At 42.4% G+C, this 26421-nt stretch overlaps 1 protein-coding gene across 3 annotated transcripts in view; it reads left to right on the top strand.

The window, feature by feature from the left end:
* Positions 1 to 1116: 1116 nt before the first annotated feature.
* The window catches only part of CEP120 (centrosomal protein 120), an 84605-nt gene continuing 59300 nt past the window's right edge, over positions 1117 to 26421 (top strand). The window contains exons 1-5 of one of the 3 annotated variants that reach the window (XM_045999822.1): positions 1117 to 1231; positions 1499 to 1576; positions 5540 to 5696; positions 7111 to 7225; positions 9969 to 10110. In XM_045999822.1, coding sequence (XP_045855778.1) covers positions 1528 to 1576; positions 5540 to 5696; positions 7111 to 7225; positions 9969 to 10110 — 463 coding nt within the window. In that variant the 5' untranslated portion in view covers positions 1117 to 1231; positions 1499 to 1527. Of the gene's footprint in view, positions 1232 to 1445; positions 1577 to 5539; positions 5697 to 7110; positions 7226 to 9968; positions 10111 to 26421 lie in introns of those variants that run through there. The other 2 variants (XM_045999823.1, XM_045999821.1) reach the window with 2 other exon arrangements.

Here is a 26421-nt window from a genome sequence, read left to right as displayed (position 1 = left end):
CGAGGTACATATTTAAAGAGATGAGTTGAGACGATGTTAAGACTTCCTCCAAATTAACGGAGCAGATGAAGACGGGTCTTCTATCATAATCGTTGAAGCCATGTTTTGGGTACTTGCTGGTTCACTGTATCATTCGATCTACTTTTGAATCTGTTTGACATCTTACACAAAAGAATGCATTGTTCAACGATGAACCCAAAGTAGATCGTTACTTTGGTTTTACATCGCATAATGCCTTCATTGCAGGGAGCTCGGAAGGGGACGCAAAGGGTCTTCTTCGAAGTCGTCTAACCCAAAGTGCATATTCTTCTCCTCTCCTTTTAGGCACCCAATGGGAGTGGGGTGGGGATTGTTTTTTCCTCCTTACTCACCCCCCTCCACCCCACACCAGGTTCAGTTTCAAGCTTATAACCTCCAGAGGATTCCTAATCGGTCCTAAAATAAAGCCTGAAGGTGGCGGGGTGGGGCTGGGGGAGCGGGGATATGCTTTGTTTAATTTGGGTCTTGATTGTGCTAATTAGTTACCCTCTCGTCAGGGGGCCGCAGAACCTATACTTTTCATTCCCCTGCCCACGTGACGATGTTGTCGTTTCAGGGTAATTTCTAAAGTACAGGAAATTCTCGGAGAGCTTACGTCACCGCCAGCAGTTACAGTAATTACCGTATTGACGCTACTTGTTTTCCAAAACGTGAACGTTTGCGGGGCGCCGCGAGTCCTAGTTAGGGATTTTTCAGTTCAGACTTAATTTTAAGCAGTCGTGACGCTGGGGATTTGAACGGAGGGGGATAGGTGGGTGGGTGGATGCGTGCGTGCGGGTTCTCCGTCTCCACTGCTGTATTTCCCAGGTTGCGTCGGGGGGTGAAAAAACAGAGAATACACCACATCCACACTCCTCGTAAGGGCACTGCAGGAAGCGGCGGCGGCAGTAGTGCGCCTGCGCAGTCAGGTCCCGCCAACGCTCCCGCCGTCCCCCGTCTCGCTAGCAGGGGGCGCTGTGAGGCAATGGCCGCGTCTTCTCCCTAGGGCTCTGGAACATAGCATAAAAGGGCAGGAGGCGAAGAGGGAGGAGGGGCGTTCTATCCGCGATTGCCCTGGTCTCTATCACCCTTTGTCCTCCAGCTTTCCCTCGGCACTGGGCCTGCGGGCCTGGTTGCTAGGCGGAAGCGGGGCGCGGCGGCTGCCGCGGCGGCTGCCCGGGCGTTTGAAAAGCTGCAACGCAGGCGGCAAAAGGTTTTCCGGCGGCGGGCTCGCCTCTCCCTGCAGACGGGCCGGGTGGCCGAGCTGACTTTGCCTTTGCTTTCAGTCGGGGCAGGGCGAGGAGTGGGCTGGCGGCCCAGGGCCGGGTTGCCCGGCTCGCTGCAGGCGGCGGCAGGCCCGGGCCGCGGAGCGGGGTCCCAGGGTCGGGAGCTCCGGGCGGGCGGTGGGAGCCCCGCCGGGAGCCCTGCTGGTGGTCGCGGGCCTGCCGCATCTCACCCGGGTCCTTCTTCCCCCAAGCAGACCCCGCCTGCGGGTCGCGCACCGCGACCATGGTCTCCAAGTCTGACCAACTGCTCATCGTCGTGTCCATCCTAGAAGGTGAGCGGCGGGGGCTTGCTTCTGCAGCTGCTGCTTGCTGAGCCCTAACAGTGGCGTGCGACCGAGGCTTGGTTAATCTTTTTTTTTTTTTTTTTTAAGATTTTATTTATTTATTTATTTGACAGAGAGAGATCACAAGCAGGCAGAGAGGCAGGCAGAGAGAGAGAGAGGAGGAAGCAGGCTCCCTGCGGAGCAGAGAGCCCGATGCGGGGCTCGATCCCAGGACCCTGAGATCATGACCTGAGCCGAAGGCAGTGGCTTAATCCACTGAGCCACCCAGGCGCCCCAGAGGCTTGGTTAATCTTAAGAATCGTTGCTTTCGCGCTCCCCCCGGACGTGTTCACAGCTGGAGCTAGTCAGGTCTGTTAGGCGATTGATTTAAAAACCTCCCAAAGGAGCGTGAGAGCTATTAGGGATAGGTGGTATTTAGCGTGAGGAGCCGGAGCCCCAGAGAATGTAGGAAAAACGATTTCCATCAGAAGCAGCTTGTCGATGACTTTTTTCTGTGAGCTGAGTGTGCCTGCAAAGCACGTTCTGTTCAGCGGCCTCCCGGTGACACCGTTTGCGAGAACTTGGCTTCGGGTCGCGGACAGATTTCCTGCAGTCTGAAGTACTGCGGGAGGCCATTCCCTTTACAAGTCTTGGTAGGGGACTTAGAAGACTGGAGTTGTCTAGATGGTCCACCGGACGTGCCTTGAAGTTCGGTTGGTTGGATAAGTGGCATTTTTTCATCGGAGACTCTCTCAGTGTCAGGCACTGTGCTGGGAATGGAAGGAAACAAGATCCCTAGTCCTAAAAACTCAGGGGATAGCATGGAGAAATGTGTATAATTCCTCAGGACGTGGAAGAAGGAAAGACAAGCTCTGGGGACGATTTCCCAGCGGAGGTGACATTGATTTGGGTCTTAAGGGATGATGAGGTCTGCCTCAAGGAAAAAAAAAATGGAAGGGAGGGCTTTCCATACAAAGAGAAGAGCAAAGAGCACTTAAGGTATAGAAAAGCAAGGCATATTCTGCAAGTGCTTAAATTCCCTGTGGTTGGAGAGTAGGTGGCAGAAAGGGGGGGGGCATAGGATTTGGTAGGAAGAGTGAGGACAAGCTATGAGTATTGTGACAACAGTCATCTTGAGTGGGCCAGAGGAATGGCTGGTGGTTTGTTTGTTTGTTTGTTTTTTACCACTAGTGGAGGTATTTTGTGAGGCCTACCACTGTTGGGGGGATGAGAGGGAATGAGTTGTAATAAGTTGTGGGACAGAAGGCTGACCAGAAACTGTAAAGTGCTGGGGCATTTTTAACTGTTCATTACTCATTGTTAAAAGACAGAGAATTGAATTCCCCTTGTAATTTGGTTAATAAAAGCTTTTGAACTTGGTTCTTGCTCCCTGTAGCGTGGCAGCAAACCAAAAATAAAAGGCACTCTCTGTCCTTTCCAACTTGCAGGCTTCTGTCTTCTTGGGGAGATCACATTGATCTGCAGGGCACCGTATGTTGGAATGCTTTCTAATATTAAAAATACTGGATGTGGGCCGTAAACAATAGGTTTTGGGGGTGAGTGAGGATGATGGCTTCTGCACTGAGCGGTAAGTAAGGATGGAAGAAAGTCCTTGCTGGTGGTTAGATAACCCAGGCCAATGATGGAGCAAGTGTGTGGATAGAATGGTGGAGAGGCCTTCAGGATGCCCAGGGTCAAGGGAGGTGAATACTGAGGAATATTCTGGTTAAATAAGCTTGCGTAATTGGAGTGAATAGACCTTGGAGGATTTTGAAAGTCAAGGAGTTTAGATGGAACGTTCTAAAAAAGAGAGAGCCCACCCATATTCCTAAGCAGGAGAGCATCATTTGCAAATTTCGCAGGGCATGTGCAGGGAAGGGAACCTAGCTTCAAGAATGTCAGTTAGATGTTGCCACAAATATGGCTGACCCTGGAGGGTGGGCCTCCCTGCAGACTGTCTCCTTTTGTTTGTGTTTCCATGCATTGTCTCCATGTTGTTGCCTCAAGCCCAGAACCTGAGAGTCCTCACCTGCCGGGGTTCCTTCTCCATCTGCACCTTCCAAATGGTCCCCAAGTTTCGTTGGCTTTATTTTTAGAATAATACTAGGGGCTTCATGTAAACATCTGAATGAAAATTTTTCCACTTTGAGCATGCTGTGTTGAGGCCCTAGTAGTTATCTTTTCAGTAGTCTGTTTGGTGAATGGTTTTTTGTTTTGTTTTGTTTTGTTTTCCTTTTCAGAGAATCTTTACTGTTCACATTACTCTCTAGGGTGATTTTTTGAAATGCAAATCTAATTGTCTTAAAATCCTTCAGTGTCCTAAAGGATAATGTCTGTACTTTTTAGAACAGGATTCATGGCCTTTTATGACACACTGCTTGCCTGCCTTTGAGTTTGCTTTCCTCTCCTGCGCTGTTCCCAGCTCTCCAGTTATATTGAGCTACCCGCAGTTTCTTGACTGCACCTCTAGAAATGCCCTATATTCAAAAGAAAATGAGATTTCTACCATGAGCAAAACTGGGGCTATGTACTGGATGCTAAGAATGAAAAAGACAAAGTTTCTGTTCTCTAAGTATTGTCTTTGGAAGGAGGCAGGCACCGGTTCCCTCTAGTACATATTCTCTGTTGTCAGGCCAGTTGGAGCTTATAGTTAGGGTAGAGGGACTGAAAATAAAGGTTTTTTGTTGTTGTTGTTTTGTTTCTCTTTTTTTTTTTTTTAAGATTTTATTTGTTTATTTGACAGAGATCACAAGTAGGCAGAGAGGCAGGCAGAGAGAGAGAGGAGGAAGCAGGCTCTCTGCCAAGCAGAAAACCTGATGCGGGCTCGATCCCAGGACCCTGAGATCATGACCCGAGCCGAAGGCAGAGGCTTTAACCTACCGAGCCACCCAGGTGTCCCTGTTTTTGTTTTTGATACCGATGAATTTCATTTGGGGAAGCTGGTGATCATTTAGAGCAGCTCAAAATGATGTCCGGAGAGAGGCCTCTGTGATAGCTGGTTGGGAGAGCCATGTGCTATGTGGTAGGACAGCTAAGTGGGGAGTTTCACATGAGAGTTTCAGGTGGAAGGTCACAGGATGGCAATCAAGATCTCTCTGAGCCCTTCCATATGAAGTAATTTGTGCCAGGGTGAGTAGCAGCTCGGATGTATTTATTTAATAGGCGTCAATGCTCGTCTCACCAAAGTGCCCCTCACCAAACTTGTGAACAGGTGGACGGTAAGATTCTTGTGCTTTAGTTCTTCAGCTTCCTGTTTGCAGTGTCTTCAGTTTGTCTCTCTCCCCTAGACCCTCAATTCCTTGAGGGTCTTTTTGCTGGACGTGGTGGGCCTTCAGTAACCAGTGAAAGAACAGAGTCAGGCAGTGCCAAATTCGATAATTACAAAATTGTCCTTGAGATTTGAATGAATGAATGAATACCTGTGACTGCTTTTCTCTGGCTAATTTGCTGAGTATTCTCAACCATGTTAACAGGTAAATTAACATGAAAGTTGATGGGTGATTGCTTATTTGATTATTTCCTGACTCTTTGGATGACTTCACTGTTCTATATTAACAGCTGGTATAGTAATATCTAAAATTGGTGGAATCACATTTTTAATTGTTTAATTCTAAATGTCACAGAGATCATTGCTGCTCCAAGGGTGAACCAAGGACAACAGCATTGACATCACATGGGAAACGCAGCCTCTCAGGCCCATCCTCGACCTAGTGAACCAGAATCTATATTTTAACAGGGTCCCCAGATGATTCATGCATGTTAACCTTTGAGAAGCACTAATTTACAACTTGTAGTCTTCAGTTTGATCCCTTTCTTAAGGATCATGAATTTGTACGAGTGAGTACATGTTCGTAGGTAGGTAGTGGAATATATTAAGTCAACCTGATGCAGATGAGTTTTTAAACCACGTGCTAAAAGATGATGTTTGATTTTTGTATGCTCTTAATTCACCTATGTGGTCTTCTATTGCAGGTCGCCATTTCCCCAAGCGTCCAAAGCATCTGCTTATAGTGGAGGCAAAGTTTGATGGAGAGCAGTTGGCTACTGACCCTGTGGAGCACATCGACCAGCCAGAATTTGCTACCGAGTTAGCCTGGGAGATCGACAGGAAAGCCCTCCATCAGCACAGGTGACTCTTACTGTCCGTTCCTTCTGCTCTGTTTCTTTGGGCTCCTAGAGGTGAATAAATTCTTACCTTATTATAGTAACAATGATAATGTTTGTTTAGTGCTTTTGTCACGTGCCAGGAGATTTTTCAGAGTACTTGGCAGTAATAATTCACTTGAGCATTGGAAAAACCTATGAAGCGTGTGTTAGTTTCTCACCTAGTTCAGGTGAGAAAACTGAGGCCCAAGAAGGGAAGTCACTTGTCATCTGTCAGTCAGGTGGATAGCAGTAGAGCCCAGTCACTTGAGCTCTGGAGGGTACCTTTCTAACCTCTGCACCTCGCAAATCCCCCCTTCCCAACTGCCCCCTGATGTCTGAGAGAGTAGATACTCTAGAAGGGAAATAGCTATTCTAGAAGGGCTGTGATGATGCTTACCCAGTATTAAATAAGGGTTGGAATTCCTTGTAATTTCTGTCACTTCATTTATTATACACTTGACCTGGTTTGCCAACGATATATAGAGATGTGTATGTAGTAATTACAGAAGAGACTCTTTCTACTTAGTTTTATACTTGGTTTTATTTATTTATTTCTTTTTATACTTGATTTTAGACATAAAAACACTTTGTATCAGTACATAAAATAGGCTTAAAGTTAGAATGTCTTATTTCATGGACCCAGATAATTAGAAATAGGCAAGAGGACAGATACTTGTATTTTATTTTATTTATTTATTTATTTTTTTGATACTTGTATTTTAAAAGGCATGAAAAATATTTTTTTTGTTTGTTTGTTTGCTTTTCTGGGAAACACAAAATCACTTCATTCATTGCTGCGACTTAGGACTAGAGCAAATAAAATTGCAAAGTTAAAAAATGAATTTCAGGAGAAATTTGTTTTTTCCTATGGCTAAATGAGTCCATGGATTTGTTTGGGGCATGTGAAAGGGTAATCAGTTCTTAGAGAAGGTCAGAATTGTGTTTTCAGTGACTTCTGGAATAGTTTGTGATTTTTATGGCAGTTAATTTCTAAGGTTGTTTCATTATTTTAGTCACAAGCTTTAAGCATATAAGTATATTTGTAGTTTTATGTGTGTATTTGACAGTAGAAGGAAGACATTTTGAAATCAGTTTTGAGGATTCATGGTAGTTTTTTACTTGAAAAGAGTTCTGTATATTACAGAAGCTTGAAAAACACTGCCCTAGACCATCTCCAATGAAAGAGACCAAGATTTTTGACGTGGTTTGAATATTACTTGGTATAAAGATAAATAGGCATAATTAATCGTTGGTGTCAGTTGGATTTTTCAGAAAATCTATCCAACAAAATTATAATATACTTTATAGTAGTGACCAGCTTTTTCGAATCTAACAGAACATCAGTTCAGAATTAAGCAGGAGCTACATTATCTCTAATGTGAGTTGTTACCTTACAGGTTGCAGCGTACGCCTATCAAACTGCAGTGTTTTGCCTTGGAGCCTGTATCTTCAGCCAAGGAGACTATAGGTTACATTGTTCTAGACTTAAGAACTGCTCAAGAAACAAAGCAGGTAGTAGCCTTTGGATGTTTTCTTACTGATTCTGTTGGTTGACAATTTTTAGTAGATACCAGATTGCTGAAAAGGCCGTGGAATAATGGACCTGAAGGGTTAGGGGAAGGGGGGTGGAGACAGTAGGGCACTTCTTAGGTTTCGGTCCCTTCTTTGACCTAGAACTGTCTTTCTCAAAGAATGTTCTCTCTGAGCTCAAACATATGGTCATGTTGCTGTTACCTGGAGCTCAGTGTATTCACCTGCCAAGCTCTGCTTTTAGTGGTAAGCCTCCTGTAGCGGTGCTCCCTTCAGTGAGTGCTCCCTATTCCTCTTCCAGGCATGCAGCCTAGAGGGCCAGGAGTCTTCCTCCACCCTATCCCCCCCTTCAAGCTCTGCAGCCCTTTCCATTTGTTTCAGGCCTCCAGCCCCCCTTCCTGATCCAGCTACTCTTCTCCATTCTCACGTGGCCGTTGTGGCCTAGCCACCATGCTTTTCTAACGTGGCTGTGGTGGTAGCCCTCTGATCGCGTTCTCTGTGTCCTGCTCCTTGCGTTCTTCCTGAAGCTGTCCGAGCACGTGAACTTCCTGGAGCGCTCTCAGATGACTGAAACAGCACCCCCCACCCCCCGCCTTCACCTGACGCACACACACGGAAAAAGAATTCAGGGTCTTGACACCTAGCTCATTGCTTTCCGTTACTGAAAATGTCTTTCTTCCATCTTCTTAAAATCTCTTGTGTCACTGACTTGGGAAGTGCTTTTCTTCAACTTTTGTTAATAACCTTCTTTTGTCACAACTCTCTTAAGATAAGAAGGTAAATACACACACACTTGTCTTTTGAAGTCCTTTATTCTTCTTCTTTTTTTAAAAAGATTTTATTTATTTATTTGGCAGGCAGAGATCACAAGTAGGCAGAGAGGCAGGCAGAGAGAGAGGAGGAAGCAGGCTCCCTGCTGAGCAGAGAGCCTGACGTGGGGCTCGATCCCAGGACCCCGGGATCATGACCTGAGCTGAAGGCAGAGGCTTTAACCCACTGAGCCACCCAGGCGCCCCAAAGTCCTTTATTCTTGATTGGAATCCTAAATTAGGATTCTGGGAATAAAATGGATCTGTTACCAACATTTTTGCTGCGGTAGCCATGATATTTACAAATGGGCCAGTTAGCTTAGCCCGAATTTGGAATCCTTGAGAAGAAACTGAAATTTTAAAATGTTTTAAAAAAGAATATGTCTCTCCTTTTTCCTTGGCTACTCCTCAGTTCTCTGCACCCAGGTTCTGAAAAAAGTTTTCTCTCTCGAATCTTAGCCCTGCAACCATGATTGTGCCCCTGATGTTTTACTTAACTAGCTTTACTACTTGATCTAGACACTTGTGCAGTGGCTTTGGTTACAGAGAAAGGGAATTCTCTTAGGGGGAGGATGCCTGAGAGGAGGTCATGTCCGTAAATGCTCTTGGCATTCTCTCCTCCCCTGCCCCGGTCCCACTCCTGGTCCTATACGACACTTTGTCCTCATAGTGGTTTTTTATCTCTATCAACTTTAAGGAGAAATGTTTCAGAATTAAGAGTTTTAGGAAACCCAGATGTTGTCTTGTTTATTCTCTCTTGTTTATTAGCAGAAATATTTGAATTGGTGAGTAGAATATATGAAGTTCAAAATAAATTGATTTCTCCATAAATGAACATCAACACAGAAAAACCCAGATTTGTGGGGCGCCTGGGTGGCTCAGTGGATTAAGCCGCTGCCTTCAGCTCAGGTCATGATCTCAGGGTCCTGGGATCGAGCCCCGCATCGGGCTCTCTGCTCTGCAGGGAGCCTGCTTCCTCCTCTCTCTCTGCCTCCTCTCTCTCTGCCTGCCTCTCTGCCTACTTGTGATCTCTCTCTCTGTCAAATAAATTAAAAAAAAAAAAAACACAACAAAAAAACCCCAGATTTGTTATTCTAAGTTATATAACAGAAAAATAGATCATAAATTTTGAGTTGCTGAAACTCTTTCCTCAGGCTCATACTTAAAATGATAAAATATCCATCATAAAAAATATAGCACAAGACTCTTGAGTTTTTTGCTTTTAACAAACCTTGGGTGTGGGTTTTTTAAAGGCTGTGGCCTAGTTAGTCCTCTTTTACGTGTCACATGTAACTTGATACACAACAGCAGCTTTTGCTTTTGATCTCTAAAAGAGATAAGCTTCTATGGCTTTATGTAACAGTGGTCAAAGTAGGAGCGCCTTTCCTGCAGTGGTGCCCCTGCAGGAATGAAACAGGAGGTCCTGGGCCATGATAGCACTGGCTGACGAGTTATAGACTGCTCACCAGTACTAGAATAAAGGATCCTTGATTCTGTGAGAAAGCCTTTGTGTTTCCGTCAAGTGCATGGTTTGTAGCCCAGCCCTCTGCCTCAGGTCTCTGCTTTAGTATTTTGTTAGTGTTTTTTTGTTACCACTAGCTTTCCTTTTCCCTCATTTGATACATGCAGAACAAAGCAGAGATGGGGTCAGGCAGCAGAGGTATGCCAGAGAAAATGAAAAATGAGGATTTAGGGAAAATTGGTAGCCGAAACTATTTACTTTTTTTTCCAAGAGGAAGTTCAGTTAGCTTCCCAAGCAGGATTGAAGTCTTTGGAGGAAAATGAAAAAATATTTTAAAAGAGGACAAAGTACTGAGGAAGGACAGGGGATATATTAGGAACCTAATAGAATGCTGCCTACTCTCGTTGATTGCCTATTAATGATTAAGGTGGTTTTGTTATGTTTTACTCTCCAGGCTCCAAAATGGTACCAGTTGTTGAGCAATAAATACACCAAGTTCAAGACTGAAATACAGATAGGCATTGCTTTGGAAACAGATACAAAGGCCCCAATGGATAGTTTTAAAGCCAAAGGAGCCCCCCCTCGAGATGGAAAAGGTTTGTGCATCATCTCTACAGTCATTCTCCAAAAAGTTGTAACTGGGGACTGGGACTTGAGGAATGGTGAGTGGTGTAATAGGAGAACACACTCGGGAGTGGACTGATTTTACTTTAGTGCATCACACACGTTTTGAGATTGTTAAACATGCAACCCTTGCTGCTCTAAGCTCTTGTTTACAAAACCAAGAAATAGAACAAGAGTTTTTTTTATGTGATATATAACAGAAGAATGCAGAATTTTGTTTTCCTAAAAATTGATAGGAAAATTTTCTCCTAGCATGAGTATAGGAAAGCCAAAAACACATACTGTTCTCTTTTCCCTCACCTATTAACAGCACCTTCATATTTTTTTTAACTACATAAACTCTATCTTAGAGAGCATTTTGAGGTTCACAGCAAATCAAGTGTAAATTCAGAGTGTTGCCGCATTCCCCGATCTCCCTGTCACTCAGCCCCCCCACTGTCACCATCCCTCACCAGAGGGGAACACTTGGTAAAGTTGATGAACCGACATTAACAATCACCCGAAGTCCATAGTTGATATTAGGATTTACTTACGGTGTTTGTATTACAGTCTGTGAGTTTAGACAAAAGGTAATGACACCCATCTGCAACTGTAGTATCCCACAGAAGACTTTCACTGCTCTGAAAATTGTCTGCCCTGCTTCTCCCTCCGGCTAAACTGGCAAACACTGTTGTTTTGTTTTGTTTAATTGTAGGATAGTTGACATAAATTCCTATTACTTTCAAGTGTACAATATAGTGGTTTGACAAGTCTGTTCCTTACACTGTGCTCACAAGTATAGATACCCTCTGTCACCATACAAGCCCATTATAATCCCTCACCGTATTCCCTGTGCTGTACCTTTTGTCCCCACGACTGACTCGTGCCATAACTGGAAGCCTGTGTTCCCACTCTCCTTTATTCAGTTTGCCCTCCCCCTCCCCCTGGCAGCCATCAGTTTCTTCTCTGTATATTTATAGGTATGATTCTGCTAGGAATATATTTTGCATCATCTGCTGACAAAGACTGTTTTATGTCTGTACTCCCGCTCAGCATGCCTTTGTTTCCTTTGTTTATCGTACTTTATTAGCTGGGACTTGCAGTATGATGCGAAGAAACACTGAAGAAAGGGGATATCCTTAACCTTGTTCCTGTAGGTTTTTTGTGGACGTTTTTCATCAAGTTGAGGAAGTTCCTCTCTATTTGTAGTTTGCTTAGGATGTTTTATCAGTACTGAGTGTTGGATTTTGTCACATGCTTTTTCTGCATCTTTTGATGCCATTGTGTGGTTTCTTTAGCCTGGTGATGTGAGGGATCAGAGTAACAGATTTTCCAGTGTTGAACTAGCTTTGCATACCTGAGCAAAATCACATTTGGTTGTGGTTCATATTTCTTTCTTTCTTTCTTTTTTTAAACTATTTCTATTAACATATAATGTATTATTTGCCCTGGGGTACAAGCCTGTGAATCATCAGGCTTACATACTTCACAGCACTCACCGTAGCATATACCCTCCTGAATGTCCATAATCCGACCACCCTCTCCACACCCCCACTCCCCCCAGCAACCCTCAGTTTGTTTCATGAGATTAAGAGTCTCTTATGGTTTGTCTCCCTCCAGATCCCGTCTTGTTTCATTTTTTCCTTCCCTATCCCCCACAAGTCCTAACCCTGCCTCTCAAATTCTTCATATCAGAGAGATCATATGATAATTGACTTTCTCAGATTGACTTTTTTCATTCAGCATAATACCTTCTAGTTCCATCCACGTTGTTGCAAGTAGCAGAATTTCATTTCTTTTGATGGCTGCATAGTATTTCATTGTACTTCATCCATTCATCTGTTGATGGACATCTAGGCTCTTTCCGTAGTTTGGCTGTTGTGGACATTGCTGCTATAAACATTCAGGTGCACTTGCCTCTTCGGATCACTACATTTGTATCCTTAGGGTAAATACCCAGTAGTGTGATTGCTGGGTGGTAGGGGAGCTCTGTTTTCAACTTTGAGGAACCTCCATGCTGTTTTCCAGAGCAGCTGCACCAGCTTGCATTCCCACCAGCAGTGTAGGAGGGTTCCCCTTTCTCCGCATCCTCTCCGCCGTCTGTCTTTTCCTGACTGGTTAATTTTAGCAATTCTGACTGGTGTGAGGTGGTATCTCACTATGGTTTTGATTTGTATTTCCCTGATGCTGAGTGATGTAGAGCACTTTTTCATGTGTCTGTTGGCCATCTGGATGTCGTCTTTGCAGAAATGTCTGTTCATGTCCTCTGCCCATTTCTTGATTGGATTATTTGTTCTTTGGGTGTTGAGTTTGAAAAGTTCTTTATAGATTTTGGATATTAGCCCTTTATCTCATATGTCTTTTGCAAAATTCTTCTGCATTCTGTCAGTTGTCTTTGGTTTTGTTGACTGTTTCCTTCGCTGTGCAAAAGCTTGTGATCTTGATGAAGTCCCACTAGTTCATTTTTGCCCTTGCTTCCCTTGCCTTTGGCGATGTTTCTGGGAAGAAGTTGCTGCGGCTGAAGTCAAAGAGGTTGCTGCCTCTGTTCTCCTCAAGGATTTTGATGGACTCCTGTCTCACATTGAGGTCTTTCATCCATTTAGAATCTATTTTTGTGTGTGGTGTAAGGAGATGGTCTAGTTTCATTCGTCTGCATGTGGCTGTCCCATTTTCCCAACACCATTTGTTGAAGAGACTGTCTTTTTTCCATTGGACATTCTTTGCTGCTTTGTTGAAGATTAGTTGACCATAGAGTTGAGGGTCCTTTTTTGGGCTCTCTGTTCCATTGATTTATGTGTCTGTTTTTGTGCCAATACCATACTGTTGTGATGATGACAGCTTTGTAAGAGCTTGAAGTCTGGAATTGTGATGCCACTGACTTTGGTTTTCTTTTTCAACATTCCTCTGGCTATTCAGGGTCTTTTCTGGTTCCATATAAGTTTTAGGATTATTTGTTCCACTTCTTTAAAAAAAAATTGATGGTATTTTGATAGGGATTTTGTTAAATGTGTAGATTGGTTTAGGTAGCATAGACATTTTCACAGTATTTGTTCTTCGAATCCATGACCATGGAATGTTTTTCCATTTCTTTGTGTCTTCCTCAGTTTTTTTCATGAGTACTTTATAGTTTTCTGTGTACAGATTCTTTGCCTCTTTGGTTAGGTTTATTCCTAGGCATCTTATGGTTTTGAATGCAGTTGTAAATGGGATGACTCAATTTCTCTTTCTTCTGTCTTGCTGTTGGTGTATAGGAATGCAACTGATTTCTATGCATTGATTTTATATCCTGACACTCTCCTGAATTCCTGTATGAGTTCTAGTATTTTTGGAGTGGAGTCTTGGGTTTTCCACATAAAGTATCATATCATCTGCAAAGAGTGAGAGTTTGACTTCTTTACCGATTCGGATGCCTTTTATTTTTTTTTTTGTTTGTTGTCTGATTGCCGAGGCTAGGAACTCTAGTACTGTGTTGAATAGCAGTGGTGATAGTGGACATCCCTGCCGTGTTCCTGACCTTAGGGGGAAAGCTCTGTTTTCCCACACTGAGAATAATATTCGCTGTGGGTTTTTCATAGATGGCTTTGATGATATTGAGGTATGTACCCTCTCCCTACATTTTGAAGAGTTTCGATCAAGAAAGGATGCTGTACTTTGTGAAATGCTTTTTCAGCATTTATTGAGAGTATCATATGGTTCTTGTTCTTTCTTTTATTAATGTATTGTATCACACTGATTGATTTGCAGATGTTGAACCAACTTTGCAACCCAGGAATAAATCCCACTTGGTCATGGTGAATAATCCTTTTCTTTATTTTTTATTTTTATTTTTTTAAAGATTTTATTTACTTATTTGACAGACAAGTAGGCAGAGAGGCAGGCAGAGAGAGAGGAGGAAGCAGGCTCCCTGCCGAGCAGAGAGCCTGATGCGGGGCTCGATCCCAGGACCCTGGGATCATGACCTGAGCCAAAGGCAGAGGCTTTAACCCACTGAGCCACCCAGGCGTCCCCTTGAATACTCCTTTTAATGTGCTTTTGGTCCTATTGGCTAGTATTTTGGTGAGAATTTTCGCATCTGTGTTCATCAAGGATAGTGGTCTGTAATTCTCCTTTTTGATGGGGTCTTTTTCTGGTTTTGGGATCACGGTAATGCTGGCCTTATAAGATGCGTTTGGAAGTTTTCCTTCCTTTTTTTGAAACAGTTTCAGGAGAATAGGTATTAATTCTTCTTTAAATGTTTGATAGAATTCCCCTGGGAAGCGTTCTAGCCCTGGGCTCTTGTTTTTTGGGGGATTTTTAATGATAACTTCAATCTCCATACTAGTTATGGGTCTGTTCAGGTTTTCTATTTCTTCCTGGTTCGAGTTTGGTAATTTATATGTCTCTAGGAATGCATCCATTTCTTCCAGATTCTGACACTTGCTGGTATATAGTTGCTTATAATATGTTCTTATAGTTGTTTGTATTTCTTTGCTGTTGGTTGTGACCTTAGGGTTGCTTATAATATGTTCTTATAGTTGTTTGTATTTCTTTGCTGTTGGTTGTGACCTCTCCTCTTTCATTCATGATTTTACTAACTTGGGTCCTTTCTCTTTTCTTTTTGATAAGTCTGGCCAGGGGTTTATCAATCTTATTCTTTCGAAGAACCAGCTCCTAGTTTTGTTTATTCTACTGTTCTTTTGGTTTCTGTTTCATTGATTTCTGCTCCGATCTTTATGATTTCTCTTCTCCTGCTGGGTTTAGGCTTTCTTGGCTGTCCTTTCTTCAGCTCCTTTAGGTGTAGGTTAGGTTGTATATTTGAGACCTTTCTTGTTTCTTGAGAAAGGCTTGTATCACTATATACTTTCTTCTCAGGACCGTCTTTGCTGTGTCCCCAAGATTTTGAACAGTTGTGTTTTCATTTTCATTTGTTTCCATGAATTTTTTCAATTCTTCTTTAATTTCCTGGTTGACCCATTCATTCTTTAGTAGGATGCTCTTTAGCCTCCATGTATTTGAGTTCTTTCCAAATTTCCTCTTGTGATTGAGTTCTAGCTTCAGAGCATTGTGGTCTGAAAATATGCAGGGAATGATCGCAGTCAGTACCAACTGAGTCCTGATTTGTGACCCAGGAAGTGATCTATTCTGGAGAATGTTCCATGTGCACTAGAGAAGAATGTGTACTCTGTTGCTTTGGAATGGAATGTTCTGACTATATCTGTGATGTCCATCTGGTCCAATGTGTCATTTAAAGCCTTTATTTCCTTGTTGATCTTTTGCTTAGATGATCTGTCCATTTCAGTGAGGGAGGTGTTAAAGTCCCCCCAATAATACTATTACAGTATTATTGTCGATGTGTTTCTTTGATTTTGTTATTAATTGGTTTATATAATAAGCTGCTCCCATGTTAGGGGCATAGATATTTAAAATTGTTAGATCTTGTTGGACAGACCCTTTAAATATGACATAGTGTCCTTCCTCATCTCTTAATATTGTCTTTGGCTTAAAATCTAATTTATCTGATATAAGGATTGCCACCTCAGCTTCCTTTTGATGTCCATTAGCATGGTAAATTGTTTTCCACCCCCTCACTTTAAATCTAGAGGTGTCTTTGGGTCTAAAAATGAGTTTCTTGTAGACAGTATATCGATGGGTCTTATTTTTTTATCCATTCTGATACCCTGTGTCTTTTGATTGGGGCATTTAGCCCATTTCCATTCAGGGTAACTGTTGAAACACATGAAGTTAGTGCCATTGTATTGCCTGTAAGGAGACTGTTACTGTGTATTGTCTCTGTTCCTTTCTGGTCTACTACTTTTAGACTTTCTCCTCGCTTAGAGGACCCCTTTTAATATTTCCTGTAGGGCAGTTTTGGTGTTTGCAAATTCTTTTAATTTTTGTTTGTCCTGGAAGCTTTTTATCTCTCCTATTTTCAATGACAGCCTAGCTGGATACAGTTTTCTTGGCTGTATATTTTTCTCATTTAATGCTCTGAATGCCAGTCCTTTCTGTGTGGTCTGCCAGGTCTGTGTGGATAGGTCTGCTGCCAATCCAATAATTCTACCATTGTATGTTACAGACCTCTTGTCCTGAGCTGCTTTCAGGATTTTTCTCTTTGTCACTAAGACTTGTAAGTTTTGCTATTAGATGATGAGCTGTGGACCTATTTTTACTGATTTTTAGGGGGGGGGTTCTTTGTGCTTCTTGGATTTTGATGCGTGTTCCCTTTGCCGTATTAAGGAAATTCTCTACTATAATTTGCTCCAGTATACCTTCTACCCCTCTCTTTCTTTCTTTATCTGGAATCTCAATTATTCTAATATTGTTTCGTCTTATGGTATCACTTATCTTTCGAATTTTCCCCTTGTTTGTCTCTCTTTTGCTCAGCTTCTTTATTCTCCATCATTTGGTCTTCTATATCACTAATTCTCTCTTCTGCCTCATTTATCCTAGCAGTAAGAGCCTCCATTTTTGATTGCACCTCATTAATAGCTTTTTTGATTTCAACTTGGTTAGATTTTAGTTCTTTTATTTTTCCAGAAAGGAATTTTATTTCTGCGGAAAGGGATTCTCTAATATCTTCTATGCCTTTTTTGAACCCAGCTAGCACCTTGATAATCGTCATTCTGAACTCTAGTTCTGACATATTACCAATGTCCGTATTGATTCGGTCCCTAGCCATCAGTACTGCCTCTTGGTCTTCTTTTTGTGGTGAGTTTTTCCACCTCATCATTTTATCCAGATAGGAATAGATGAATGAGAGAACTAAATATTAAAAGGGTGGCAAAGACCCCAGGATTGTATATGCTAACCAAATCAGAAGAGACCTAAATCTAGGCGGAGAAGAGAAGGGGAAAGAATTTAAAATAAAAAAATAAAAAATAATTGCATATTAGACTGGTGAGTAGAACAGGGCCACCCACTTGATTTTGAGGGTATTTTGGTCTCTTAGAAGAAACTACCTCCCAAAGTTTTAAAGAAAGAAAAACTTCTGTATATAAAAAAGTAAGGGTAAACACGATGAAGGGATGGAATATGAGTGTAAAAATGAAAATGAAAAAAGATTCTAAAAGAATTGATAAGTTTGTTGGAAAAGGGGAAAAAAAGAATGTGATCAGGCTGGAGACTAGAACAAAGCCCATGCACTACATTTAGAGTGTATTTTGTTATATTAGAAGAAATTATATCCCAAAATGTTAATGGGAAAAAAAATGTATAAAAACATTTGTATACAAAAATAAGGTTAAATACAATGAAGGGATAAAATATGACTATAACAATGAAAATTTAAAAAGATTTTTAAAAAACATATTGATAAGATAGTTTAAAAACGTTAAAAGGGGAAAGAGGAAAAGTTGAAAAAAAAAGACAAAAAGAATTAAAAGAAAATTTAACTTTGCTGGACTAAAGGATCATGGGGAAAAAAGCCATGAATGCTAGTTGTTGCTTTCCCCTAGCTCTGGAGTTCTGCAGTTCTTTTTTTTTCTTTTTTTTTTTAAGATTTTATTTATTTGGCAGAGAAGTCACAAGTAGGCAGACAGGCAGGCAGAGAGAGAGGGGGAGGCAGGCTCCCCAACAAGTAGAGAGCCCGATGTGGGGCTCGGTCCCAGGACCCTGAGATCATGACCCGAGTGGAAGGCAGAGGTTTTAACCCACTGAGCCACCCAGGTGCCCCAGAGTTCTTGTTGATAGGTGAACTTGGTCTTGGCTGGATGTTCTTGCTGATCTTCTGGGGGAGGGTCCTGTTGCCGTGATTCTCAAATGTCTTTGCCTGAGGCGGAATTGCACCAGCCTTGCCAGGGGCTGGGCTATGTAATCTGCACTGGTTTGCTCTTGGAGCTTTTGTTCCCTGAACGCTTTCTATACAGCTTTGGAGGACGGGAATGAAAATGGCGGCTTCCCAATCTCCGGCTGGTAGGAGCTGAGAGGTCAGGGCCCCACTCCTGAGTATGCCGTCTGCGATAAGCAGTCAGTCCCTCCCGTCTCCCTGGTCTCCAGCTGTGCTCTGTGCTCACCCGGCCTGTGACTGATCATTTCTGTCTCTGGCACATGGCCCCATTTGGAGTCTCCAAACCCAGCAGATTCTTATTGCACTCTCCTGCGCCGCTCCTCCTGGAGGAGGAAGGAGAGGGTCTCTCCAGATCTGCCACTTGTCTGCTCAAAGATCAGTGGCCCTACTGTGTCTCAGATCACGGTTTAAGTTGTCCTGAGCTGAGAGCCCCCTGCTTGGCTCTCTCTCTGTAGTTGGCATCTCCGCTGCGATACCTGGGAGCTCTGCCACATTCAGACACCCCTGGTCTTTTTGTGACCCAGCTGGACCGTCTGAGACCACACTGTCTACGCAAGGGCTCCACCCCTGCTTAGTCTCTGGAGTGATGTCCCTCAGTGGAGCAGACTTCTAAAAGTTCTGATTTTGTGCTCCGCTGCTCTGCTGCTTGCCGGGACTGGCCCCTCCCCCCATGGTCTATCACCCTGTAGGTTGCCTTAGATTCACTTCTCTGCACATCCCATCTTCTGGAAAGTGGTCGATTTTCTATTTCTAGAATTGCTGCTCTTCTTCTCTTCTATCTCCTCTTGAGTTTTTGGTGTTTGGAATGGTTTGGTAAGTATTTAGCTGAACTCATGGGGCCTAATGATATTTCAGTCTCCTACTTCTCCACCATCTTGCTTCCTTCAAGTGTGGTACATAGTTCTTTTTATCCATAGATAAATGACTGAGTCCATGGATTCAGTCATCTAATATTTTGTTGAGAATCTGTGCATGTGTATTAATGATAGTGGTCTGGTGTGTGTGTGTGTGTGTGTGTGTGTGTGTGCGCGCGCACGTGTGTGTAATGTCTTGGTCTGGTTTTGAAATGAAGGTAATGATGGCCTCATAGACTGAGTTAGGAATTTTTACCTCTGCTTCTATCATCTGAGAATGATGAGAGAGAATTTATCTTCCTAGAATGTTGGCTAGTATTCACCAGTGAAGTCATCAGGGTCTGCTGCTTTCTATTTTGTAAAGTTATTGATTGAATTTCATTAAAAGATACAGGCCTATTCAGATTGGGTGAGTTTTGGCAGACTTTGTCTTTCAAAGGAATTGATCCATTTCATAGAGGTTATCAGGTTTGTGTATATAAAGTTCTCAAAATTGTCCTTCAGTATCCTTTTTTGTTAAATTTTATTTTATTTTTTTCAGTGTTCCAAAATTCATTGTTAATGCACCACACCCAGTGCTCCATGCAGTCTGTGCTCTCCTTAATACCCACCACCAGGCTCACCCAACCCCCTCCAATCCCCCTCCCCTCCCAAACCCTCAGTTTGTTTCTCAGGGTTCACAGTCTCTCTTGGTATGTCTTCCCCTCTGTTTTCCCCCAACTCACTTCTCTCCATCTCCCAGTGTCCTCTGTGTTATTCCTTATGCTCCGCAAGTAAGTGAAATCGTATGATAATTGACTCTTTCTGCTTGACTTATTTCACTCAGCATAATCTCTTCCAGTCCAGTCCATGTTGATACAAAAGTTGGGTATTCATCCATTCTGATGGAGGCATAATGCTCCATCGTGTGTATGGACCACACCTTCCTTATCCATTCATCCGTTGAAGGGCATCTTGGTTCTTTCCACAGTTTGGCGACCGTGGCCATTGCTGCTATAAACATTGGGGTACAGATGGCTCTTCTTTTCACTACATCTGCATCTTTGGGGCAAATACCCAGTAGTGCAATTGCAGGGTCATAGGGTAGCTCTATTTTTAATTTCTTTTTTTTTTTTTTAAAGATTTTATTTATTTATTTGGCAGACAGAGATATCAAGTAGGCAGAGAGGCAGGCAGAGAGAGAGGAGGAAGCAGGCTCCCTGCTGAGCAGAGAGCCCGATGCGGGGCTCGATCCCAGGACCCTGGGATCATGACCTGAACCGAAGGCAGAGGCTTTAACCCACTGAGCCACCCAGGCGCCCCTCTATTTTTAATTTCTTAAGGAATCTCTGCACTGTTTTCCAAAGTGGCTGCACCAACTTGTATTCCCACCCACAGTGTAAGAGAGTTCCCCTTTATCCACATTCTCTCTAACACTTGTTGTTTACTGTCTTGTTAATTTTGGCCATTCTGACTGGTATAAGGTGGTATCTCAGTTTGTTTGATTTGAATCTCCCTGGTGGCTAATGATGATGACCATTTTTTCATGTGTCTATTATCCATTTGTATGTTTTCTTTGGATAAGTGTCTGTTCATGTCTTCTGCCCATTTTTTGATGTGATTATCTGTTTTGTGTGTGTTGAGTTTGAGGAGTTCTTTATAGATCTTGGTTATCAGCCCTTTGTCTTTAGTGTCATTTGTGAGTATCTTCTCCTATTCCATGGGTTGCCTCTTTCTTTTGTTGATTGTTTCCTTTGCTGTGCAGAAACTTTTGATGTTGGTGAAGTCCCAAAAGTTCATTTGTGCTTTTGTTTGCTTTGCCTTTGGGACATGTCTTGAAAGAAGCTGCTGTGGCTGATGTAGAAGACGTTATTGCCTATGTTTTCCTCTAGGATTTTGATAGTTTCCTGCCTCATATTGAAGTCTTTTATCCATTTTGAGTTTATCTTTGTGTATGGTTTTAGAAGGTGGTCGAGTTTCATTCTTCTATACCTAGCTGTCCAATTTTCCCAGCACCATTTATTGAAGAGACTGTCTTTTTTCCACTGGATATCTTCTCCTGCTTTGTCGAAGATCATTTGGCCATAGAGTTGTGGGTCCATATCTGGACTCTCTACTCTGTGCCACTGGTCTATGTGTCTGTTTTTGTGCTAGTACCATGCTGTCTTGGATATCACAGCTTTGTAGTAAATCTTGAAATCCGGCAACATGATGCCCCCAGTTTTGCTTTTCTTTTTTCAACATTTCCTTAGCAATTCAGGGTCTCTTCTGGTTCCATACATAATTTAGGATTGTTTGTTCCAACTCTTTAAAAAATGCTGGTGGAATTTTGATTGGGATGACATTGAAAGTGTAGATGGCTCTAGGCCGTATAGACGTTTTAACAATATTTATTCTTCTAATCCATGGGCATGGAATGCTCTTCCATCTTTTTGAGTCTTTCATTTCTTTTGTGAGTGTTCTGCAGTTCCTCGAGTACAGGTCTTGGCACTTCATTGGTTAGGTTTATTCCCAGGTATCTTATGGTTCTTGGTGCTATAGTAAATGGAATCAACTCTCCAATTTTCCTTTCTGTATTTTCATTGTTAGTATATAAGAAAGCAACTGATTTCTGTGGATTGATTTTGTATCCTGCCACATTACTGAATTGCTGTATGAGTTCTGATAGTTTGGGGGTGGAGTCTTTTGGGTTTTCCATATATAGTATCATGTCATCCGCGAAGAGAGAGAGTTTGACTACTTCTTTGCCAATTTGAACACCTTTTATTTCTTTTTGTTGTCTGATTGCTGCTGCTAGGACTTCTAGTACTATGTTTAACAACAGTGGTGAGAGTGGGCATCCTTGTCGTGTTCCTGATCTCAAAGTGAAGACTGTCAGCCTATTCCCATTGAAGATGTTATTCGCTGTGGGTTTTTATAGATAGATTTTAGGAAGTTGAGGAATGTTTCCTCTATTCTTATACTTTGAAGCATTTTATTTATTTTATTTTTTTTAAAGATTTTATTTATTTATTTGACAGACAGAGATCATAGGTAGGCAGAGAGGCAGGCAGAGAGAGAGGAAGGGAAGTAGTCTCCCTGCGGAGCAGAGAGTCCGATGTGGGGCTTGATCCAGGACCCTGGGATCACGACCTGAACTGAAGGCAGAGACTTTAACCCACTGAGCCACCCAGGTGCCCCACTTTGAAGCATTTTTATTAGGAACGGATGCTGTATCTTGTCAGATGCTTTTTCTGCATCAGTTGAGAGGACCATGTGGTTTTTCTCTGTTCTCTTATTGATTTTTTCTATAACATTGACTTGCGAATGTTGAACCACCCTGCATCCCACATGGATAAATCCATGGATAAATCCCACCTGGTCATGGTGGATAATCTTTTTAATGTACTGTTGGGTCCTGTTCGCTAGGATCTTGTTGAGAATCTTGGCATCCGTATTCATCAGGGATATTGGTCTGAAATTCTCCTCTTTGATGGGATCTTTGCCTGGTGTGGGGATCAGGGTAATCCTGGCTGCATAAAGAGTCTGGAAGTTTTACTTCTGTTTCTATTTTTTTTGAAACAACTTCAGGAGAATAGGATTGTTTCTTCTTTGAATTTTGGTAGAATTCTGGGAATCTGTCAGGTCTTGGACTCTTGTTTTTGGGCAGGTTTTTAATCATAGCTTCAATCTCGTTTCGATACTGGTCTATTCAGGTTGTCTGTTTCTTCCTGATTCAGTTTTGGGAGTTTATAGTTTCCAGGAATGCATCCATTTCGCCTGGGTTGCGTAACGTATTGGCATATAGCTGTAGATAATAATTTCTGATTATTATTTCTATTTCCTTGGTATTAGTCATGATCTCTCCCTTTTCATCATAATTTTATTAATTTGGGTTCTTCTCTCTTTTCTTTTGGATTCATTTGGCCAGTGGTTTATCGATCTTACTGATTCTTTCAAAAAACCAGCTTCCAGTTTCGTTGACGTGTTCTACTGTTTCTCTAGTTTCTATCTCACTAATCTCTGCTCTAATCTTGATTATTTCCCTTCTTGTGTGTGTGGTTGGCTTAATTTGTTGTTGATTTTCCAGTTCTCTAAGGCGTAAAGAGAGCTGGTATATGTTGGATTTTTCAATTTTTCTAAGTGAGGTTGGATGGCTATGTATTCCCCCTTTGGACCACCTTTACCCTATCCCATAGGTTTTGGACCGATGTGTCTTCGTTCTCATTGGTTTCCATGAATTGTTTAAGTTCTTCTTTGATTTCCTGGTTGATCCAAACATTCTTAAGCAAGGTGGTCTTTAGCTTCCAGGTGTTTGAATTCCTTCCAAACTTTTTCTTGTGGTTGAGTTCCAGTTTCAAAGCTTTGTGGTCTGATAATATGCAGGGAATAATCTCAGTCTTTTGGTATCGGTTGAGTCCTGTTTTGTGACCCAGTATGTGGTCTATTCTGGAGAAAGTTCCATGTGCACTGGAGAAGAATGAGTATTCTCTTTTTTAGGGTAGAATGTTCTGTATGTATCTATGAGGTCCATCTGGTCCAATGTGTCATTTAATGCTCTTGTTTCTTTATTGATTTTCTGCTTGCGTGATCTGTCCATTACTGAAAGTGGCATGCTAAGATCCCCTACTGTTAATGTATTCATATCTGTGTGACTCTTTATCTTCACAGTTATCTTATGTAGTTGGCTGCTCCTATATTGGGGGCATAAAGATTTACAATTGTTAGATCTTCTTGGTGGATAGACCCTTTAAGAATGATTTAGAGCCCTTGTTTATCTCTTGACTACAGTCTTTAGTTTAAAATCTAATTGATCTGATATGAGAATCATTACCCATCTTTCTTTTGAGGCCTATTGGCATGAAAGATGCTTCTCCATTCCTTTATTTCCAGTGTAGATACATCTTTAAGTTCCAAATGTGTCTCTTGTAGACAGCATATGGACAGGTCCTGTCGTTTTATCCAGTCTGCAACCCTGTGCTGTTCTTTGAGAGTGTTTAGGCCATTCACATTGAGAGTGATTATTGAAAGATACGTTTTTATTGACATCATGTTCCCTGTGAAGTCCTTGTTTCTATAGATTGTAAATTTCTGTTCTAAGTCAGTCTTGTGTTCTTTCCTCTTTTATAGGCCCCTCCCACCTTAATATTACTTGTAGTACTCACTTGGTGGTTATATACTCTTTTAAACTCTGCGGGTCTTGGAACCCTTTATCTCTCCATCCATTTTGAATGGCAGTCTTGCTGGATAAAGTATTCTTGGCTGCACGTTCTTCTCATTTAGTGCCCTGAATATGTCTTGCCAGCCCTTTCTGGCTTGCCAGGTTTCTGTGGACAGGTGTGACGTTATTCTGATGGACCTTCCTCTGTACATAAGGAATCTTCCCCCTAGCTGCCCTCAGAAACAGTTGTCTAAAATTACGATTCATCAGTCTCACAATCAAGTGTCTCGAGGTCTTTCTAGATTGGTTATCTTGGGGGGTGTTCTTTCAGCCTCTAGGACACAAACGTGGGTTCCATTCCCCAGATTGGGAAAATTTTCATCCAAAACTTGTTCAGCTCTATCTTCTAGTCTTCTCTCTTTCTCCACCCCATCAGGGATCCCAATAATTCTGACGTTGGAACGTTTCATAGGATCATTTATTTCCCTAATTCTGTTTTCATGGCTTCTCAGCTGTTTCTTCCAGGCCTCCTCCTGATCCTTTTTCTCTGTCAATATGTCCTCTAGATCACTAGTTCTATCTTTTGCCTTGGTTACCCTAGCTGTTAGAGTATTTAGATTAGATTGGATCTCATTGATAGTATTTTTTTTTTTTTAAGATTTTATTTATTTATTTGACAGACAGAGATCACAAGTAGGCAGAGAGGCAGGCAGAGAGAGAGAGAGGAAGGGAAGCAGGCTTCCCACTGAGCAGAGAGCCCGATGCGGGGCTCTATCCCAGGACCCTGAGATCATGACCTGAGCCGAAGGCAGCGGCTTAACCCACTGAGCCACCCAGGTGCCCCTCATTGATAGTATTTTTAACTTCTTCCCAGGCAACTTTCACTTCTGCCATTAGAGAGTCTATGTTGTCACTAATGGTTTTCTCCAACCTAGCCTTTGCCTGGATAATTCTTTTTTTTTTTTTTTTTTAAGGTTTTATTTATTTATTTGACAGACAGAGATCACAAGTAGGCAGGGAGACAGGCAGAGAGAGAGGAGGAAGCAGGCTCTCCGCAGAGCAGAGAGCCTGAGGCGGGGCTTGATCCCAAGACCCTGGGATCACGACTCGAGCGGAAGGCAGAGGCTTTAACCCGCTGAGCCACCCAGGTGCCCCTGCCTGGATAATTCTTACTCTGAATTCCCTTTTTGACACTCTGTTTACGTCCATATCCAATAATTCTGATGGAGAGGGCACAGTCTCTGAATTTTTCCTCTTTGGGTGTTCCTCCTCCTAGTCATTTTGGTGAGAGGTGGTTGAGGGGATGTATAGCTGAATGTTATCAGTCGTGATCCAGGCAAGGTGCACTCTGGAACGCTTCTGAGCAACTGGGAGTCACCACCAAAAAGAAAGAGAAAAGAAAAAGAGCAAGAAACAGAAAGAGAGAGGGGAAAAAAAAAAGAGAAGACCCAGCCAGAATGGGCCCCAAAGATAAGATTTATAAGGTATACAAACAAAAACAGACAAACAAAAAGACCGAAAAAGTAAATATCAACAACAAAAAAAACCCAGCCAAAATGATCCCCAAGGATAAGATTTATATAATGCCAGAACAAAACAAATACACAGAAACACTGGCACAAGAAGAAGATGGGAGGGTGGTTATAAATCCTCGATGTGGGTGAGGAATTCTTCCTGGGTGTATCTTGGTATCTTTGTTAAAGGACTCAACTTTCTAGAGATGAAGGGAGATTAAAACTGGTTTATATATAGGGTAGTATTGATTAGTGAAAGAGGATTACTTTGAAGCTTATATGTATATGTATATTAAAAATAGAAAAGGAAAAAACCCAGGTACATGTATGAAAAAAGTTCAAGTTAAAAGGTTATTATGGAATATGTTGTATTAATCCTCTGGTTGTAATGGTAAGTAGGTTAAAAATTAAAATGAACAAGAATAGTGAAAACGAATTCAAAATAAAAGTTGTATCTGTGAAATATACAGGTTTTAGGGTAATACCAGGAGCTTAACATATCATTTTCCCCTGATATTGGGGTTTTACAGTTTTATGGGGACCCTGTAGTGGTTGTCTTCCCATTCTTCTGGCTTGTCTTCTGGGAGAGAGGCCTGCCACATTGTTTTTCAGTCAGATTTGCTTGGGTTGAGTCCTCCTGCCCCCTATCAAGGGGCTGGGCTCTGTGTAAACCGGTTTTTCAGCTTTTGTTCTCTGGAGGTTTTGGTTTTGTGTGGCTTTTTGGCTTAGTGGAAAGCAAACTGCACCCACACCTCCATCTCAGAGAGAAGCCTCAGTCTGCTCCCTTCTGGGTGGTTCAGAGCACACAGACTCCCCCTCTGCAAACTCCATGAACCGAGCAGCCTCAGTGCAGGCAGTGCAAGTCCCCAGCCACTGTCTCAGGGGTCGCCCGAAGCGCCCGCTTGTCTGTGCACCCGTGTGCCTCTAAAACCGCAAGCAATATTGGTCCAGGGAGTCTGCTTCTGTTGGCGACCTTTGCTGGGACTGATTCTGGGGTCCAGACTTGATGGTTGCCCAGGTTGCTGGGATCCCGACCAGAGATCGTGCTGAGT

This window comes from Meles meles, chromosome 3, assembly GCF_922984935.1.
Source record: "Meles meles chromosome 3, mMelMel3.1 paternal haplotype, whole genome shotgun sequence".
NCBI lineage: Eukaryota > Metazoa > Chordata > Mammalia > Carnivora > Mustelidae > Meles > Meles meles.
Note: the sequence above shows the minus strand (reverse complement) of the source record. Positions and strands in the feature narration are given on the sequence as shown.